Source organism: Aethina tumida, chromosome 4, assembly GCF_024364675.1.
Source record: "Aethina tumida isolate Nest 87 chromosome 4, icAetTumi1.1, whole genome shotgun sequence".
In the NCBI taxonomy this organism is placed as follows: domain Eukaryota; kingdom Metazoa; phylum Arthropoda; class Insecta; order Coleoptera; family Nitidulidae; genus Aethina; species Aethina tumida.
In genome coordinates this window covers 23,212,419-23,232,705 of record NC_065438.1, presented here as the reverse complement: position 1 = coordinate 23,232,705, position 20,287 = coordinate 23,212,419, and the positions used below count along the sequence as shown (strand labels likewise).

At 31.1% G+C, this 20,287-nt stretch overlaps 2 protein-coding genes across 4 annotated transcripts in view; both read right to left on the bottom strand.

Annotated features, from left to right (window-relative positions):
• The window catches only part of LOC109598642 (neuroligin-4, X-linked-like), a 284,001-nt gene that overhangs the window by 97,042 nt on the left and 166,672 nt on the right, over positions 1-20,287 (bottom strand). The gene's annotated exons all lie outside the window — the stretch shown is intronic.
• Positions 3,459-7,417, bottom strand: LOC109599293 (spidroin-2). Of its 2 annotated transcripts, XM_049966871.1 has the most exons (4): positions 6,974-7,417; positions 4,337-4,619; positions 4,172-4,282; positions 3,459-4,120 (listed from the first exon to the last, which is right to left on the bottom strand). In XM_049966871.1, the coding sequence occupies exons 2-4, from the start codon at positions 4,536-4,538 to the stop codon at positions 3,546-3,548; spliced, it is 888 nt and encodes a 295-aa protein (XP_049822828.1). In that variant the 5' UTR covers positions 4,539-4,619; positions 6,974-7,417; the 3' UTR covers positions 3,459-3,545. The 2 variants fall into 2 exon arrangements, with proteins under 2 accessions (XP_049822828.1, XP_019870822.1); XM_020015263.2 differs by lacking the exon at positions 6,974-7,417 and having other exon boundaries at positions 4,337-4,643.

Below are 20,287 nucleotides of genomic sequence, written 5' to 3'. Positions count from 1 at the left end.
AAAGATTAAAATGTTAGATGGAAAGCCCTATCTCATCCATTATGCAGTTCCGTGTGAGGGACCAAAATTCTTTATCGATCTTTATAATTATAATGATAATTTTGTAAATTCGTTTGATTACAAATTTCCTACTATTTCCGGAAATATAGAAATAATAATAAACTTTTTACGAGGCTTGTATTGGACCAATTTTTCGTCACATGTGATAAATTAAATATTAAAATTTAAGTTGGTAATGTATACGGCTGAAATATCTGCTTATGATAAAATGCAACGTCAGTTTTAAAACGAATTAATATCCGAGCCGGGATAATTGATTATTACCTCCTGTAAATTTACATATTTCAATTCCAATTATGGCGAATGCGCCGGGTTATAAATCAACATTAGCAAAATTTGCCCTCGCAAGTTTATCTTTAGTGTGTGCCACCCATTCGGACGGTGGACAGTTCGTGAGTTCAAAATTGGGGGTCGTGTATCTGTGTAACGGCAGTGTTTATTCAATGATAATTCGGTTTTAGTTCCGAGACGGAATTAATACGAAATACGTGGAGTAGTTTTGACACGACACCTGATTACCAGGTTTACACAGTTAGGTCAATAATTCAAGTTTAGTGTGAATTCGGTAATTTCATTATTGTGCATCATAATTAGGATAAATAATATCAAAATAACTATAACGGGTTAATTAATAAACGTGACGCAATTATATAATGTTTGTTTTTAGGTTGTGATTGGATTTTTCGTCCGGCTAATTTATACATAATTAATATATAAATTGATACGCTCTCGTAAGCGAATAAAATTGCTTTTATTAATAGAGACACGTCTGTTTTATCGCACATCCAATTGAAATGCAAATACGCAACAGAATAATAATTATAAATTACAAAACGCACCGGGGAATTATTTTAAGGTTCTTTTATATATATATATATATATATATATATATATATATATATATATATATATATATATATATATATATTGTATTAAATTCATCCGTTGTGCCGAAATTAAAACTCTAATTTTCCGTTTAATTTAAAAACTCTGTAATCTGGCCGACGCAACTTTGTTTCAAGTTTTCGTGAAATAATTGAATACGATATTAAAGAGAACGTTTTCAAAGCACATACACACACACACGGATTTACTTGTTTGTCTAAGTTAATTATCGATTTGTTCGTGCTCTAGATCGGTGATTTTTCTGAGGTCGTGTATTTGGGTCATTGTTGCATAGCTTGGCTCATTTCGTATATGGGTCGCAAATCGATTTCCACTACTAAAATACAATCTTTAATTATTGCACGTTTTTCCCTACGGATTCGAACGATAATTAATTCGTTCCACTTGATTATAGTTGCTTTTTCCTATAATTTTCTGTCACTGAGCCCACCGATATATTTAATATATAAGATGCTTACATTTCATTGAAGTCTGCTGGGCAACAAAAAATGTAATAATTAAATTTAAACTGAAGAAGAAGAAATATCAACCTCAGTTTTGACCCACTCATCATTGTAAACTTTTATGGACTTTGAAGCTTTATTGGAACTAAACAAAAGAACAGTCCCTACTTCAACTTTATCTTCAGAAAATTTACATAATCACAATTATTGTGATATTTATAAAAATTAAATTTAATTGAAACTTTACTGACTTTGATAAATATCACGATAATTATGAGGAATTCTCTTTATCACAAATTACATATCACATAAAATATAATAAAAAATAAACAAAAAAAAAAATAAATAAAATAATACAAAAATTAGCAAAATTTTTTATTAATTTTGATAAATATCAGAGTAATTGTGAGGATAATTTTGTATATTCTAAATATTAATTAAAAATAAATTAAAAAAATAAAACTGCTGTGTCTAGACATATTTTAGATGAGTTTTAAAGAAGCACAAAACTCTAATATGTTAAATATAATGATAAGTATGAGGATAATTAAGTTAATTCTCTTTATCACAAATTATTTTTAGTCATATTAATAAAAATAAATAAAATAAAATAAAATAATACATAAATTACTAAAATTCTTTATCAATTTTGATAAATATCAGGGCAATTGTGAAGATAATTTTATAAATTCTCCATATTATAAATTATTTTTCGTCATATTAGTGAAAAATAAATTAAAAAAATAAAATAATACAAAAACTATTATTTTCGGAGATTTTTTAGACAAATATTAAGGAAACACAAAAATTCCTTATTGATTGGGATAAATATCAGGATAATTGTGAGGATGATTCTGAAAATTCTCCATATTACAAATTATTTTTAGTCATATAATGAAAAATGGGCATTTTTAGATAATTTGTAAAGAAAAAACAAAACCCTTTATCGATTTTAATAAATATCATGATAATTATGAGGATAATTAAGTTAATTTTCTTTATCACAAATTATTTTTAGTCACATTAATAAAAAACACACTAAAAAATAAAATAATACAAAAACTACTATTTCCGGAGGTTTTTTAGACAAAATTAAAAGAAACGCCAAAATTCTCTATCGATTTTGATAAATATCATAATTTGAGTATACACTTATGTAAATTCTCCATATTACTATTTTTTTTGTAATATTAATGATTAAAGAAATAAAATAATACAAAAACTTATTTTCAGAGATTTTTAGACAAGTTTTGAGGACAAAATTCTTTATTGTTTTTGATAAATATTACTATAATTATTAGGGTAATGTATTACAAATTTTGAGGATAATATTCTTTATTAATTTTGATAAATAGGACTATAATTATCAGGGTAATATATTACAAAATATAATAACTGGCGATTCATTTAATTTTAATTTTTAACTGGACATTTTATACATGAATTGAACTGCACCCGCACAACGAACTTGAGGGCCGAATTTAAAAATAATTTACATTATCCATGAACATTTAAATTCCATATTTGTGTTGAAATTAAAGCGTAAAAATTATATTACAACAAAAATGATCGCATGGTTTGAATTTAATTAGCGAATGAAGTTTAACGAACTGAAACGGCTTTATAAAAAAAAGCCACTGTCGAAAATTACGTGCATATTAAATAAATCCACATTAAAATATATGTATTTTAATCGAGCGTGAGCCAGATGTGTGCGAATCAAACGTTGAACGTAACAATTGTGTTACACCGGGGGGGTTGGGTTTGTATTTGCGTAGCATTTAACGCGAGAGAAAACGACGGAGACGTTCAATAAGTCACGGAACGGGTCGGCGGGAGCAAATAACAGAAGAGATACGCGACCGTGTTCCGTTTCCGCTCCCGGAAACAATATTTTAATCTGTTGGGGAAATATTGGAGCGGCGGATTTGCCGTCCGGACGCAGCCAGACTGTGTCACCGAATAATCGAAGTTTGAACAATCTATTTACTACAATAACATTGTCACAACATATGTCTGATGGGTTTGTTGAAATGAAACCACACGGACTATTATTACAAATCTTCTGGCAAGTTTATTTGTAATGTAAGTATTGCTGTTAGGATATTGGGGTACATAAAATTTTCGATAGACAACCTATTGTCGGACGCCTCGTTGTGGTACGCAGGTGCACATCTTGGGCCCCGTCGGCAGTACCATATTAACGTCACCGGACGCCAGTTGCGTGCCCACTTTGTTCGGGACGCAAGTACATCTGGGCAGCGACGCGTTGGGCTGGCCTGCGGTCCACGACCCCCTTCTTTGGCCTGCCTGCGGCCCCGCGTTGGCGGTGCCGAGAGCCGTGTTAGTGAACGAACAAGGTTTGTTTGATTGAGCGTTGGGGTCGATCTTCGGGTTCTTGCATTTACAAACCGCCTTCGGCTTCGGATGCGGGCAGAGGCAAATGTGGTTCTTGGCGCCTCCGGGTCCGAAGCCACCGGCGCCCATGGCGGCGTAGGCCGCCATTCCATAGCCTCCGGGTCCCATGCCGCCGTAGCCGCCCATTCCGTAACCGGCGGCACCCATGCCGCCGTAGCCTCCCATGCCGTAGCCTCCCATTCCGTAACCGGCGGCACCCATGCCACCGTAGCCTCCCTGTCCGTAGCCGTCAGGTCCGATGTAGTTGCCGGCTGCGTCGTACATTCCCTCACCTCCTGTTCCATCGCCTTTCACTAAACCCTCATTATTAATTTAATATTACTGTCATTGGTGATGGACGTCACCTTTTTGATCCCCGTCTTCGTCGTAGGATGCGCTCGAATCTCGTTTTGACTTTTTGCCTTTGCCTTTGCCTTTGCCTTTACCTTTGCCAGAGCCGGAGCCGCCACCTTTGCCTTAAATGTGCAGAAGTCAAAGTAATGTCACCGCCGGAATTATAAAAGGCTCACCATTCTTTTTGGATTTTTTCTTAGAGTCATCCGAGCCGCCGTAAGGTCCAGTTAAGGGTTCCAAAATAGGCTTTACTATACTCCTACACTTACATCTTGATGACGTACAACAGCTTTGTGGAGAACAAGGTCTAGAACACGGTAGTGGACAACACAGACTTGGCCAGAAACATCGATATCCTAGACAGCAGCGTGAAAACATTTGATTTGGGGCAGAAACTTATCGATTTTTCATGACATGGATCTTAAATTTGTCATCGAGCTGGTTGTTGTGTCTTTTTTGCTGTCAAAAGCAGACGGTGTGAATTTTTTATTTATTGTCATGGAAACGCGGGCGGGCACAGACTCGTCGGAAATTTAATTATATGTTATCATTATCTTCCTTTGATCATTAGTTCGAGTTTAAACCAGCTTTTAATAATAACCGTTTACTTAGAGGCTCGAATTTCCATACAATTATTATGAGACAAAAAGGATAAGCAAAAATTACATTTAACCATAAAATTTGCAATTAAAATGCTTTAATTATTTATTTTCCGTTTTATCTTTATGGAAATTGTATAGTGGGTAAACTTTAAGGAGACTGAATTTTTAATTAAAGCTTGTTAAAACTTTCGCCCACAGACGAATATTATAATTAGTTTTATTAACTTTTTTGTCATTTTTTTAGTTACATGTACTAAAAGAATTAGGTAATTAATGTTAAATTAACCAAATCCGGCACTAATGTGTTTGATAAATTAAAATTAATCTTCTAAGCTACACTTTTTTGAATTATTTAAAATATCATACCGACGAATACCGACGCCATTATATTGTAACAAATGTGTTATAAAATTCATTTTTAAGTCAACATTGTAATGAAAATGTATATACAAGCTGTTTTTAAAATAAGTGGCTAAAATTTAGGAGAAGTTAGAACATGTTTAATAATAAAGAAAATCTATTTTTTTTCCAAAGTTTGTCCTGTAGAAAATAGAGCTCCTCAAATTTAAATTTCAAAAATTGTTTTTTTTTTAATATTTCTACAATCTTTGGTTATCATTTTTAACTTTGGCATGTTTTATCTTAAAATATATGCTCATAATTCATTGTAATAAACTTTATCCGTAATGATACAGATTTTGAGGGATTCTCCTCTTTTTCTCTCTACGCTACTGAATATTTTTAAAACTTTTAAGACTTTTCATATTTTTTGACAATTTAAAAAAGTGCTCTTGATTAATTTTGATTAACAGTTGTTTTTGAGATATGTGATACGATAGTTTAAATATGATATTTTGATTCAGAAACCTGTGATTCAAAAAATACGTGTACTTATGTAATAGATAAATAAATTAAATTTAGCAATCAATGTGCAAAGTTAAATTCATAAATGTTGAGCCATTTTATCTTTCGATGTCTTCTTGTTCCTTGTATGTGTGAAAATAATTAAAAAATATATGTATATATATATATATATATATATATATATATATATATATATATATATATAGAAAATCTGAATAATTTTTTCTAAAGTTTCTCCCATGGAAAATACACTTCCGCAAATTTAAATTTCAAAAATGATTTTTTTCTCATATTGCCGTAATTCTTGGTCCAATCATGTTTAAATTTGACAAAAAACATGCCCACAATTCATTGTAATATACTTTTTCCGTAATGAGACTGTAGCTTAGATTCTGGGGGATTCTCCTTTTTTCTCTCTCTATTTTCTACGACTCTGAGTATTTATTAAAAGTTTTTATATTCTTTACGTAATTTAGAAGAAATTAATTTTGATTAACAATCCTGTTTTTGAGATATTTCAGTTTAAATGTTTGAAGAAAATAAACGTCAAAACTGAAATATCTCAAAAGCGACTGTGTTATTTAAAATTAATAAAGAGCACTTTTTTCTTCTAAATTGTGTAAATAATGTAAAAAAGTTTAATAGTTTATAAAATTATAAAATATTCAGTGGCGTAGAAAACTAGTTCAAGAAATGAGAAACCCCCAGAATCTGGGTTATTGACTCATCATGAAAAAAGTTTATTACATTGAAATAGAAGTAAATATTTTACTATAATGCATACCAAATTTGAACATAATTGGACCAAAGGTTACGAAAATATGAGACACGACAATTTTTTAAATTTAAATTTGAGGGGCTGTATTTTCTTCAAGAGAAACTTTTTATATAAAAAATGTATATAAATTTTCTTCATTATTTGACGTATCTTAACTGGTTCCAAATTGTCGACCACTCATCTTAGGAATTCCTTACATTGAAACAGTAAAATTAATTTTGATATACTGGTTGTCAAGACCTGTAAATATTCAAATAATATTACTGATCAAAATAATAAATATTGAAAATTCAAATTATCCGAGTCAAAAGAAGTGCAGTATAAAAAACTTTGATTCCACTAATTAAATTAATATTTTTAAAAAAATTGTATATAAAGCATTTTAAAGGGAATTTTTAAATCCATTTATTAACAAAATTGCAGAAGGTTCAGCCAACCAGTGCCGCAACAAATTATTAACGAAGTTAAATATAGACTGCATTTTCCCCTACATTTCCCTTCATAAAACAAATTCGCAAAACGCAGCACATATCATATATAAATTAGTTTACAGTCGCCGTTTAATTTACCTTTTTACGTGTGCACCGCTAATTAAACCGGCGAAATCACATCACACAACACAAAATTTAAACCGGTAATTGTAGCTCACGGTACTTTACGATCGGGGAGCTTACGTGACGACCGAATTTAAGAAAGTCCAAATTGATGTTATCCGGTACCCGAAAGAGGTCAAATACGACCCCCGCAACCTTTATAATCCCGTTTAAATGATACTGCACAAATTGCGAGAATTTATATATCGGTTGCCGTTGCGGTTACCGCCCGGAAATAAATTAACGGGGCGGCCCCAACACCTGTACTTCCTTTATTTCGGATCGGCGTCGAATTTAATTGGAACGTATCGGGACTGTTTAAAAATGTTCGGCGGGGGCGCTCAGTAATTACCGGCGGCCGTGTGGGGTGGGTCGGGTGCGACCGAACTTCGCACTGCTTTAATTTAAGTTGGTGCAACTCTCGGACGGAATGCACGAGTAGTTTTTAAAACTCAATTTAAAAACAATGACACGGGCAAAAACATCGGACGCAATCTGCAGCACCTGTTGGCACCGAAAACGGGATGGAATCTGTGGCGGGCGATAAAAAAACTGGGAAACTGTTATATATAAATCGGCTTGTTCATACATCAACGGGCCGATATATATATATATAGTTTTTGTGTGCGAGCATCGCCAAAACCGATAGAGATATGTTCGATGTAATATTGCAGACGCCGGTCCTAAGCACAAAAAAATTCGGCTATATTGATGTTGTGGAGAATTATTGCTCGGTCAAATTGGATTCTTGATCTTCATTTATTTATTCTTGAGTCTCCGCACAATCAAGTTTCATTTGTTCAATTTGTGTTTACGAATAATGTAGACTGTTGTTAATAATTTTCATTATTACTGATGTGGAGCTTTATTATCCAGGTATCTCTTTTTATAGCTTTACAATTTTTGTATATATCATGATATATTAAAAAGTAAAGTACTATCTTATACATGGATAAAAATAGATAATAATAAAATTAATCAAAATATTCTTGATAGGAGCATTGTTGTAAAAAATCTTGGCATGTACTTTAATTCTACTTTTTCATTTTCAACTCAAATCAATAATACTGTTACGACTTCATTTAGCTCGATGAATTTTGTAATACACCAACAGTAAAAATTCACATTATATATTTTTTCTCTATTTCAGTTAACTTTAAATGTCAAAATTTTGTATTTAAATTTATTTCATTTTTTATCTATTCATTTAGAATAGAATTTAGAGTAATATTTTAATTTTATGTAAATTATCCTCTATCGGATGATTTTATTAATTTGTGAGTATTTATTTGTGCCAAGAAACGACCTATGATTTTCTATATAGTATACTGAAATAATGTATTAAATATAAATTTTTTTTGGCAGATCTATTTCGTATGTACTCATAATTTTTGAATTACAGTTGTCTGTATCAAAATCTTTCCAGTATATATATCAGGACAGACTCATATATTCCACTGTGATATTTGTAAAACATGTGTATAATTGAGAGCTCCTACGTGTATAATTTTTTTAAATTTTAATAAAATATGTAATTCTTGTGACCTAAATTATTGTTCACTAAAAAACTTATTTCAACTATTTGTTTATTTCTTAGTTAGATTTAAGGAAAAATTATACATTAACATATCTAAATATTTATTTACTTATTTTTATTTTTTTAGTTTTGTCCTGTAAGGATTTTTTTCTGTTGAGCAAATAAAGAATTATTATCATTATTATTATTATTATTATTATTATTAAGACTCGCACCACTAGATGGTACAAAAATTGAAGTAAAATATGTGAACAAACTAATTCCTGAGTATTCATTTAAAATATTTGGTATATTTTAAAATGTAACAGGTGTAAAAATCATTGTTTTTTATATTTTGTTTAATTATTTTCATACACACAGGGAACAAGAAGACGACAAAAGATAAAATGGCTCAACATTTATGAATTTAACTATGGACAATTATTGTTATATTAAATTTATTTATCTATTCATAAGTACTCGCATTTTTTAAAATACAGATCTCTGTATCAAAATCTTCACAATATTGACTAAGACTCTCACTACAAGATGGCACAAAAATTGGAGTAAAATATGTGAATTCGTAAGTACTCATATAACAAATTTGGTATATTTTAAAATATAACAGGTGTAAAAATCATTATTTTATAGTTTGTTTAATTATTTTCATACACATAGAGAACAAGAAGACGACAAAGGATAAAATGGCCCAACATTTATGAATTTAAGTTTGAGCAATTATTGTTATATTAAATTTATTTATCTATTACACAAGTACTTGCAATTTTTGAATTGCAGATTTTTGTATAAAAATCTTCGCAATATCGACTAAGACTCCCACCACTAGATGGCGCAAAAATTGGAGTAAAATATGTTAACAAACTGATTCGTAAGTATTCATATAACAAATTTGGTAGATTTTAAAATGTAACAGCAGTAAAATTATTTTATAGTTTGTTTAATTATTTTCATACACACGGAGAACAAAAATACGACAAAGGATAAAATGGCCCAACATTTATGAATTTAAATTTGGACAATTATTGTTATATTAAATTTATTTAATAATTTAATAAGTACTTGCATTTTTGGAATTACACGTTTCTGTATCAAAATCTTATCCTGAACAATATATTCAATATATACTGTCTGAATTATTTCAAACTTGTCATTAAAAATCAATAAAATCTGGCCACTACATTTGCATGTTCTATTTTCTATGTCGCTGAGTATATTTATCCTTTTGCGGTGTCTAAAATAAGCATAAACAAGAGAGGAACCGAAGGAATAAATTCGAGGCAACGTTTTTACTACAGACATCGGTTTGTGGCGTTTTGAGGGACGGAGCCTCGCCCAAAAGTGCGATGCAAATTCTAATATACGATCGGTATATACGGAGTTTTATACGTACGGCGAGATATATGGACCGGCCAAAAAATATACATCTGTTCACCATTGGGTCAAAAATATCGTAGCGTTTGTAGTTGAGATCTGAATTTATTGTGTGTACGCCGCTACGAAAATGGGAACGCTGCATATCGGACTGTATCTACAATGCATCAATTTTATGGCGCACGTTTTATTTTATCATTTCGATTCGGAGATGAGTGATGAAACAACTTCACTTAAATTCGACGAGGATAAATTGTTGAGCCGTCGGTAAGGGACTGGAGGTTATTATCTTAACGATCTTTAAAATTCCGATTTTCCGGCAACAACACGCCCATTTATCTATGTTGTGTACGCGATCGCCTTTACATAGTTAAATGAGTTTCGAATTTTAGTTGGAGTACGGCCAAACGTGCATTCGGATTAATCGATCGAAAAGTCGGTCGGAGTTACGAACAAATTTTTTTCGCCCTCCTAAAATAAAAATGTTACACTCCACATATTGACTGCTCGTCCTTTTTTTTTAAAGCTTCAACCGGATCTGCTATCGAGCACTCGTTTCCATATTTACCTCGTTAGCTGTTTACATTAATTCCGTTGACTCGCAAAATTGATAACGGAGTCGCCCTTCAATTAACATAAACAAACATTCCGGCAGCGATAATGGGATTCACCTTTGCTTACCAGTCGAAACCCCTGTTATACATAACTAATCGCCGCAAAGTTGCCAGTGTTTACGCATACAATTACTGCGAAGGTGGCCAAAGGCTGCCGGACAATCCTTCCGTGTGTAATTAACCGGCTATTAACAATGCGCCAATGTTTACCATAACTTCGACAATAACAGTTATGTTTGTTTCACACAGTTTTCCGTAAGGACGAGATGATTAGAGGGATCCTTCAACAGAAGAGGTGTAATCCGTATTTATGGTGCTTATTTATTTCTGTCAAAAAAATTATAAATAATATAAAAATGGGCAATTAATTCAATTGCTTTACAGTAGTTTGTCATTTATTGTATTATTAAGAATTAAATTTAAGCTTTCAGGAGTTGATTTTATAATAAAAATTAAGCATATACTCTTTAAATGTGTAAGATGCGTAAAATAATTAATTTTCAAGAGCAGTTAAGAAACAATGTAAACAGTTAATAATAAATATTGTAGGCTTAATTGAAAATATTTCTCCGCACCATGTCTACAATTAGATATGGTTGTAACCGAATCGAAACCAACCAAGAAACTCAATCAAAAGCAAAGCCAAACAAAACCGTCTAATTAATATGATCAGATCGAATCTGGCCTACCTGCGTTCGCATTTGCGTGTAAACACAGTGCCGCTTTGACGGAACGGGGGAAGCCGCGTGTACAAACAGGGAAAACGAATTCGATATAATTACACCAATTAAAATAATCGCGGCAATCAAAATTCGGGGATCGGGCTAAATCGCTGGGCGCCACTTGAAGTTTATCTAAGGATAAGTTGGGCGCCGCGGGGCCCCCGTCACATTTAAATTCGACGACGGAAAATGCGCGTGAACCCGTCCCTGCCACCGCCCCATAAGACCGAACCTAATTGTTCATGGTACAAACTCAATTAGCGCGATTGTTCGACGTCGGAACGCGCGTCCCAGATAAACTGACTCACTTTTAATTGTTCATAACTTAACTGGATATTGTGCTTTCTTTAATTAATTGTGTGTTTGACGGCGACGAATTTTCCACCCGGATTTTCGACGGATCACACTTCATAAGGTCACCAAATGGCGTGGAGGCTTACGGATTTTGAGCTGAGTTTTTTGAAACGGAGTTTGTAGTATGAAATGGATTTTTGACTAGAATATTTAATATGCTTTATTTATTTTTATAATCTTTAACAGATGTTTTGATGTAATGAGGATAACAAAATTAGGAATTTGATTATTGTAATTTTTTTCGTGCTTGTAGTGGTTCGTGTTTGAATTTAAGTTACCGCGGTCTTTGACGTCATCTTTGTTCAATATGACAAATACTCGAGAGTCGCCGGGGTGACCATTCGAATAAATATTGTATTAAAACCAATGAATATTGATATTGTCAGATATATTTAAATATGTATTATTATATTAAGTATATGATTGATATTGTTATTTATTGTTCAGAGATTCGAGTTAATTAATGTAATATTATTTTTGATCGTCAGTGTTCCAATTATCTTTGTTCAAGACTGTAATAAGTTTGTATAATAAAAAAAGTTTAGACTCGTGGTAGGATTCGTTCTCTTCCGTTCGAGTGTTCAAGCAGTTAGGACGTGTGACTACGTAATCAAAATCTAGGTAGGAATTTTTACATATTTCTTGTTAATAATGCCTTATTTTGTACTAATATCTGTGTTTCTTCGATTTGTTTCAATGTATTTTCTTAGTTTAAACCTGAATGATTGTCGGTGTAATGTGTAAAACTTGTACGTGGTCGCGGCTTTTTATTTCAATTCACTATCACATTCTGTTTCCAGCATTTTGAAGTTTGCAATCATTTTATTGCTATTCTTATTTATTTAGAAACAATATGATCTCGTAAAATAGTTTTTCTCATGTATAGAGTTCTGAAGACCTAAGTGAGAGCAGTATTTTTGACATCTAATATCTTGTTAATTTGTAATGATAACGTTGCATAATTTGGTTTCATTATTTTACAGTTATTATGAGAGATTCACTGTTTAGAATTATATTGCTTCTTATGTTTTAACGTACGTTGAACGTTGATGGTTTTTTTATTGAAGTATGTATACGGTGTATATACTTTTTTTTGACATTGTTCATGAGATGTTGTGGCGATAACTCCAAGGGGATTGTTATTATATTTATGCTTATTATGTGTGTGATGGTCGATAACTGATGAAAAGATCTTCCTTTTGATGATCTTCCTAAATGGGGACCAGGAGGAAATTGGCTTCAGTATTTGATAGAGTGTCTACATGATGATGAACAATAATTAAGTTCATTTAATTTGATTAATTATACAAACAATTATTACAAGACACATTACATTGATATATTTATTTTTATAGTAAAGTCAAGTATATGATTTTGTAATTATATTTTATCACACCTGACAAGGGTTCCTATTCATTCTAGTCGATCACGTGGCCATTTCTTCGTAACTTTTTTAATTTCAAATGGTTGGTACCATTACACATTAGCTTACTAGCTAAGTGAAACAATACCGACTTCATTTTTTGGTCAAAAAAATATTACGACAATAATAAATAATCAATATCTGAATGCTCAATTTTTCATCAAGTTATTTTTTTTTAACTGATGTTTTAATATAATGAGAATTACAAAATTAGGATTTGATAATTATCAATTTTTTCCTGCTAGTAAGCTTGGTGAAACAATAGTAGCTTCATTATTGTTTTTGGATAAAGTTAAATGATATGTCGCTTCAAAACCTATTCAGTTAAAGAGTCACAATTTATTACTAATTATTTGGCATTATCCAATAATTTATGTAATACAATTTAAGAAAAGGAGGTTTCTTGTGGCATAAGTAAATAAACGTTCTAATTTGGTTACATGTTTTTTTTATTCCTGAAAGCTTAATTATTGATCAAGTTATTTTTTAAATATTTAACTAATGTTTTAATGTAATGAGGATAACAAAATTAGAAATTTAATAATAGCCAATTTTTTCCTGCTAGTAAGCTTCGTGGAACAATACTAGCTTCATTTTTTGGACAAAAAAAAGTGTTACGACAAAGTTTAATGATGTGCTTCAAAATCTATTCAGTTAAAGCTTCAAAATTGCTTGTCAAAAAATTGTTGATTATTTTGTTGAAAAAAAATTATTTAATTATTTATTAGACAAAATAAAATTGCTGAAATAGCGAATATGCCAATTAGTTCAGTTAAATTTTATATTAAAAATTGCTCTCAATAAATAAAATGTGTATATACATTTATTATTTAAATATTGATTTTTCTGTGTACGTGAAATTATAAAATGACTCATTTATTTATTCATAAAAAGATCTATTATTACTTTTATGGTTTAAAAATGGAAAACTAGTTTATGCATATAAATTGCCCTTGCCATTTTATGCATTAAATATGAATATTGCATGGTTCAAATAAAATTAAAAGACTGTAGCTACACGTGTATCCTCAGCAACTTTTATGTCGCAATATGTTTTAATTTGAAAACAAATAAATTTACAGTTGAATATATCAGGAGCAATTGTAAAATTTAACTGCAATATAAAATGCACTCATAAAAATAAAATTATCACATAATATCGCTTTTATGTACCAAAAAAAATCCTTTAAGGCTTAGCAAAAAGCGTTATCTACATTCAACGTCTAAAATGCATTGAGATGAGGGCAGATTAGACGTTGCCCGGATACAAAAGGAGTCGGGGATATATATTTTAAAATTTATATATTTCGATGTGAAAGGAAAGTTCGGCATATTATAAAAGAAATCTTTGACTGGATCCATAAAGATAATGAGTGTTGGCCGTGGCCCCGCGATCGATTCCCTTGGAACTGTGCAATTTAAATGAAAAATAGAGCTGGCAATTTGAGATTTATGCGAATAGTTAGGGATGAAGTGCCAGTTCGCCTTTGCATCACTGCATTTTGGTTAATGATGTTTACTTTTCCGGATTTTCATTTCGACGTTAATAATTCATGAGCGGCAAATAAAAATATCGTTTCGCGACGACCGGTTTTTAATGATCCTATCGCGGGCAATTTTATTTTTAATCTTCAAAATGTACAGTCACCGAACTCGACTACCATATTTTATCGCCTTCTTTATTTTTCTTCACATTTCGCCCTTCGCATCCTCGCGTCTTGTTTTCTTCCATACTTTGCGGAATCCATTTTTAGACGTATTGATACAAGATTATGATAAATTCATGTGTACTTAGCACTGCGACGAGGGGTTGACGTCAAATGTAACCCCCCAGTTGATGGAAAATGTGCATTTCAGAGGCTCGGGAATATTTATAAAACTTGAATGGATTCTCCTTTGATAACATTTATGTATAAATACCTAAAAATGAAAATTGAATTACCGTATTTACAGTAGTGGCACGAAATTTAATCTTTAATTCAAATCTTGTCCAGTAAGCATAGGAAATTTATTTGGCACAAATCTTAAAAACGACAGAAATGTCCTAATTTGGTTGCAGATTTTTTAATAAAGAATCAGTTCCTAATAGCTTAATTTCTGATAAAGTTTCTTGTAAGGCTCGATTCTCTTACAAAAAAGACTAATTGGAGAGATGTTACTGAAAAATCTTTTAAATAAATTATAAATGTTTCAGACACTGTATTTTATTGTTCGAAATAAATAAATAAATATCTTAATTTGATTGCAGGTTTTTTAATAAAGAATCAGTTCCTAAAAGATGAATTTTTTATAAAGTTTCTTGAATGGCTCGATTCTCTTACAAAAACTCTTCAATTAAGGATACAATATTTATTATTATTATTTTTACAAAGTTTATTGTATGTCCTGAAAAATTAGTTGTTTCAGATATTGTTCTTATTGTTCGAAATAAATAAATAAATGTCCTAATTTGGTTGCAGGTTTTTTAATAAAGAATCAATTCCTGAAAGCTTAATTTTTGACCAAGATTCTTGTAAAGTTGGATTCTCTTACAAAAAAGTCTTATTGGAGAGATGCTGGTGAAAACTGTTACAGATACATTACTTATTATTAATTTTACAAGGTTACTTATTTGTCCTAAAAATTCAGTTGTTTTCAGTTTCTTGTAAGGCTCAATTCTTTTACAAAAAAGACTAATTGGAGAAGTGGTGTTGAAAAATCTTTTTAATAAATTATAAATGTTTCAGACATTATATGTTCGAAATATAATAAATAAATGTCTTAATTTGATTGCAGATTTTTTAATAAAGAATCAGTTCCTGAAAGATTAATTTTTGATAAAGTTTCTTGAAAGGCTCGATTCTCTTATAAAAACTCTTCAATTAAGGATACAATATTTATTATTATTATTATTATTATTATTATTATTACAAGGTTTCTTGTATGTCCTGAAAAATTAGTTGTTTCAGACATTGTATTTTATTGTTCAAAATAAATGAATAAATGTCCTAATTTGGTTGCAGGTTTTTTAATAAAGAATCAATTCCTGAAAGCTTAATTTTTAACCATGTTTTTTGTAATCCTGGATTCTTTTACAAAAAAGTCTTATTGGAGGGATGGTTCTGAAAACTCTTAAGAATACAATATTTATGATTAATTTTACAAGGTTTCTTATCTGTCCTAAAAATCAGTTGTTTTTATAATTCGAAATAAATAAATTGTCCTAATTTGCTTGCAGATTTTTTAATGAAGAATCTATTCCTGAAAGCTTAATCTTTGATCAAGTTTCTTGTAAGGCTCGATTCTCTTACAAAAAAGTGTAAATGGAGAAATGGTACTGCAAAATCTTTTCAATTAAGGATGCAATATTTACTATTAATTTTTTACAATGTTTCTTAATTATTAGTTGTTTGGTACATTGTAGTATATTGTTTAAATTAATTATACAAATACATTATTTTAGTCATAAGTTTATTTAATATAATATCAAGTCTTCAAGTCTTCACTCTTAATTAAGTTTCTTACTAAGTCTCGCTTAAGTTTTTACTCCAACTAATTGGAGACGTGTTAGCGAGAAGTCGTTTTAATTAAGAATACGAAATTTATTATTAATTTTACAACGTTTCCCACTACTTCTTGTACATAACGATTTGAGACAAATTTTGAGTTAAATAAATAAACGCATTAATCTAATTCAGAGGCTTCTTTATATAAAATAAACTCCCCAAAAATACGTTTTCCAATGAAAAATCAAATTAAAACCTTCGAATAAACGGACCCAATATCGGGAGTAATGGAAAACGCGATTGAAATAGGTGGTGTGAAAAGAGCGGTGCCGGTGAATGAAAAGGGGCCCGTTCGCAAAAGGAAAACAGGACTTTATTTCGATTCAAGGGTAGGTAATCTATTGAATAAACAGTATTATCCGTGACCATGCCGTATATTTGTCTTTGAACCTCTTTCCAAACACAAATGGAGGGCCTCAAGTCCCCCGTATTGATGCGATGTTGCACAATAAAATTGTAATGTCTATAAAGTTTTTAGATTTTTTTCGTTGTTTTTGCAGAAGAGCGGGAATAAATCTATTACGTACGGTGACAAGTGCCAAACTTTTTAATGACGGAACTACTCTACATATGTAGCTCCTGAAATATTACAATTCTTGGCGAACTATCGAACACGGGAAACTTTCGAAATGTATTACTGCGACGGACTAAAGTTTAAAGGGTTCCATGATATTTTCAAAGTCGACAAAACTACATTTTTTTTACTTAATTTGTGTTTTAAAACTGAAAAAACTCGTAAACTGTATTACGTGCGATTTGCAACCTGTTTTTTTACTTGTAAAACTTTTAATAAAGTAAGTTGGAATCGTTCGTGTGAGACGAAAAAACTTGATAATTGATAATTTTTACGAGCCATACAAATTATATCGCCGCCAAATTCAAAGGCTGCAAAAGCCTTTTCGCTCGGAGTAATTAGAGTGCGAGAAAATTAATTGGGACACTATCAAAAGAATAACAGAACGCAAATTGAGTTGCTAAACAACGGGCGGGTTTTACAATGAAAAGTTTCAGAAATTTTGTTTTTCCCCGACCATTGTTTCGAATGCATTTTAAAATATTCACGGATTAATAGAATATCTCCAGTGCACTTTATTAAAAGCACAATGCTAATTGACTGAAACCATGATGATTCCAGTTTGGGATTTACTAAAATGAATTCGACGCAAATCGTTATTATTTTCAGCGAACTAATTGTGTTACCAATCTAAGAACAGAATGTTAATTAAATTGCAGTCTGAGTGAACAACAAAGCTGCGAATAAAAGAAAACAACGGCGAAAAGTTTCAGGGAATTTGTTTTCTTGGCGTTTGCCTGAAAACGAACGGAGATGAAAACCGTGGCAATATTCACTTTTTTTTGCAGCGCTATTAGTTTCATTGTGACTTTATGAAAACTGTTGCCGTAAAAGTTATTGCCCCCTGAAAAAAATTTAATTTAAGTTAAAACAGGAAACCCAAAACCATTGATCATTTTCAATTTTTTTTTTAATCGTTAAAATTTATTACTTGACAGTACAAGGATGCGTTAACAAGGCCATTACTCTCTGGAATGGCTTATAAATATAAGCGCCCACCAGAAGGGCTATTAATTACCAGCCTGTCGGATGTTATTTATTATTTATTCGTTTATAATAATAGATAGGTTGATTATGGATTTCGAATCTATCAGCGTTCGTCGTAAACGTCCGTAATGAATAATAAATGAAATTGATGCGGTTCTTCATTACCCGCCTCGAAATAAATGCCCGTTATTGATGGCGGAAATGGCGAAACGTCTGGATACCTTGCCAAAATTTTAAACGAGTTTCTGTTATAATTAAGATGTTTGCTTTGCTCCCACTCCCTCTGGCCCGGCTTGTTTTTTACGTCTATTAGTCTCTGATTAATTAATGTGGTCCATTCATGGCGCTAGACACTTTTCTTTATTTACAGTTCAAGGTTAAGCGATCTTTTATTGGGGGTTGATTTATTGCGTTTCACTCAAGAATGTCGAAAGTGTAAATCAATAGTTATCGGTGGCACCGCACCGTCACATCCAGACCGCATCAGCATGAATATTTGAACGCATTCCCACGCACAAACGTTGATGCGGTTTTGTCTGCACTTTTTCCCTACATAAATAACGGGGCACGTTTTATAATTGATTTATCACGGCTTCTCCGAGGCCGTGGCTAAATTACGGACGATCCGTTATTTTGTTTATATCGGCGAGGCACACACAAATTGCCCCGTAATTTATTTCGCAACTGGAAAAGCGTATTTAATTTGAACGTGTAAGATTGTGCCAGATACGTAACACTAAAAGTCGGCGGACGAAGCGATTTAATGGCGTTTAATGGCCACTTTACTGTTAAAATGTCGGCGTTCAGAATCGGTGTATGGTTGAAATGAAATCCAATTAATTTTAACCGGGAACTTCGCTTTAAAATAAATTTCCTGGAGACGCAACCAAATCCGACATGTGAAACTCCAGGAGAACTGAAGATAAGTGTACACTTTTAAGTTGCCACGAAACTGAAGGTTCACTCTCCAATTTTACAAATGAAGAAGCCAACATTTTATTTCGCGTTCATCAATTCCACATAGAATAATAATACTCACCAAAATCTTAATTTAGCTAAACTCTTTACTTATCATTAATATCTTGAGAAATTTTACAAAAGACATCCACCAAAATTTAAACTTAGAATCACAAATTCCATAATAGATAATCTCATTAATCAAAATTTATATTTTCATATTTTCACCAATTTCACACATAACAATTGTGTTCACCAAAATTTTAATTAAGCCAACCACTTTAAAATTTAAAATGACTTCAAACTAATAAATCCACAAACTCCATAAAAAGTAATCATTAACTAAAATTTACCCATAAGAATCGTGTTCACTAAAATTTTAATTACTACTAAATAAAATCTTCACAAATTCCATAAAAGATATTTGCATTCATTAAAATTTGAAATGACTTCAAACTGACACATTTACAAATTCTAATAACAGATAATCTCATTTTAATTTAGACAAGTACTTTAATTATCAAGAACTGACATCTTAACAAATTCCATAAGACATTTGCATCCTCCAAAATTAGAAATGACTTGAAACTGACACATTTACAAATTCCATAAAAGATATTCTCATTAATCAAAATTTATATTTTAACACCTTCACCAATTTTTACACATAACAATCGTATTTATCATAATTTTAATTTAGGCAAGCTCTTTAATTATCACTAACATTTTGACAAATTCTATAAAAAATATTCACCAAATTTTGAAATGAACTGACACAAACACATATTCCATCAAAGATAATTTCATTAACCAAAATTTATATTTTCAAACCCTCACCAATTCCACACATAACAATCGTATTCATGTAAATTTTAATTTAGCCAATCTCTTTAATCACCAAGAACTAACATTTTGACAAATTCCATAAAAGACCTCGTATCCATTTAAATTTAAAGTGACTTCAAACTGACACGATCACAAATTCCATAAAAGATAATCTCATTAACCAAAATTTATATTTTCAGACCTTCAACAATTTCACACATTATAATCATATTCATCACAATTTTAATTTAGCCAAGTTCCTTAATTATCACTAACATCTTGACAATTCAATAAAACACATCCACCAAAATTTTAATGAATTTAAACTGACTCATTTACAACTTATAAAAAGTTAATTAGTTTAAAGTTATATTAATCAAA

Excerpts from the sequence above, each read along its gene's own strand:
- LOC109599293 (XM_049966871.1), bottom strand. The coding sequence starts at position 4,538 with ATGTTTTCACGCTGCTGTCTAGGATATCGATGTTTCTGGCCAAGTCTG. Across the intron at positions 4,283-4,336 it reads GAAAAAATCCAAAAAGAATG|GCAAAGGTGGCGGCTCCGGC; the intron begins GTGAGCCTTTTA and ends TGCACATTTAAG. Across the intron at positions 4,121-4,171 it reads CGAAGACGGGGATCAAAAAG|TGAAAGGCGATGGAACAGGA; the intron begins GTGACGTCCATC and ends ATGAGGGTTTAG.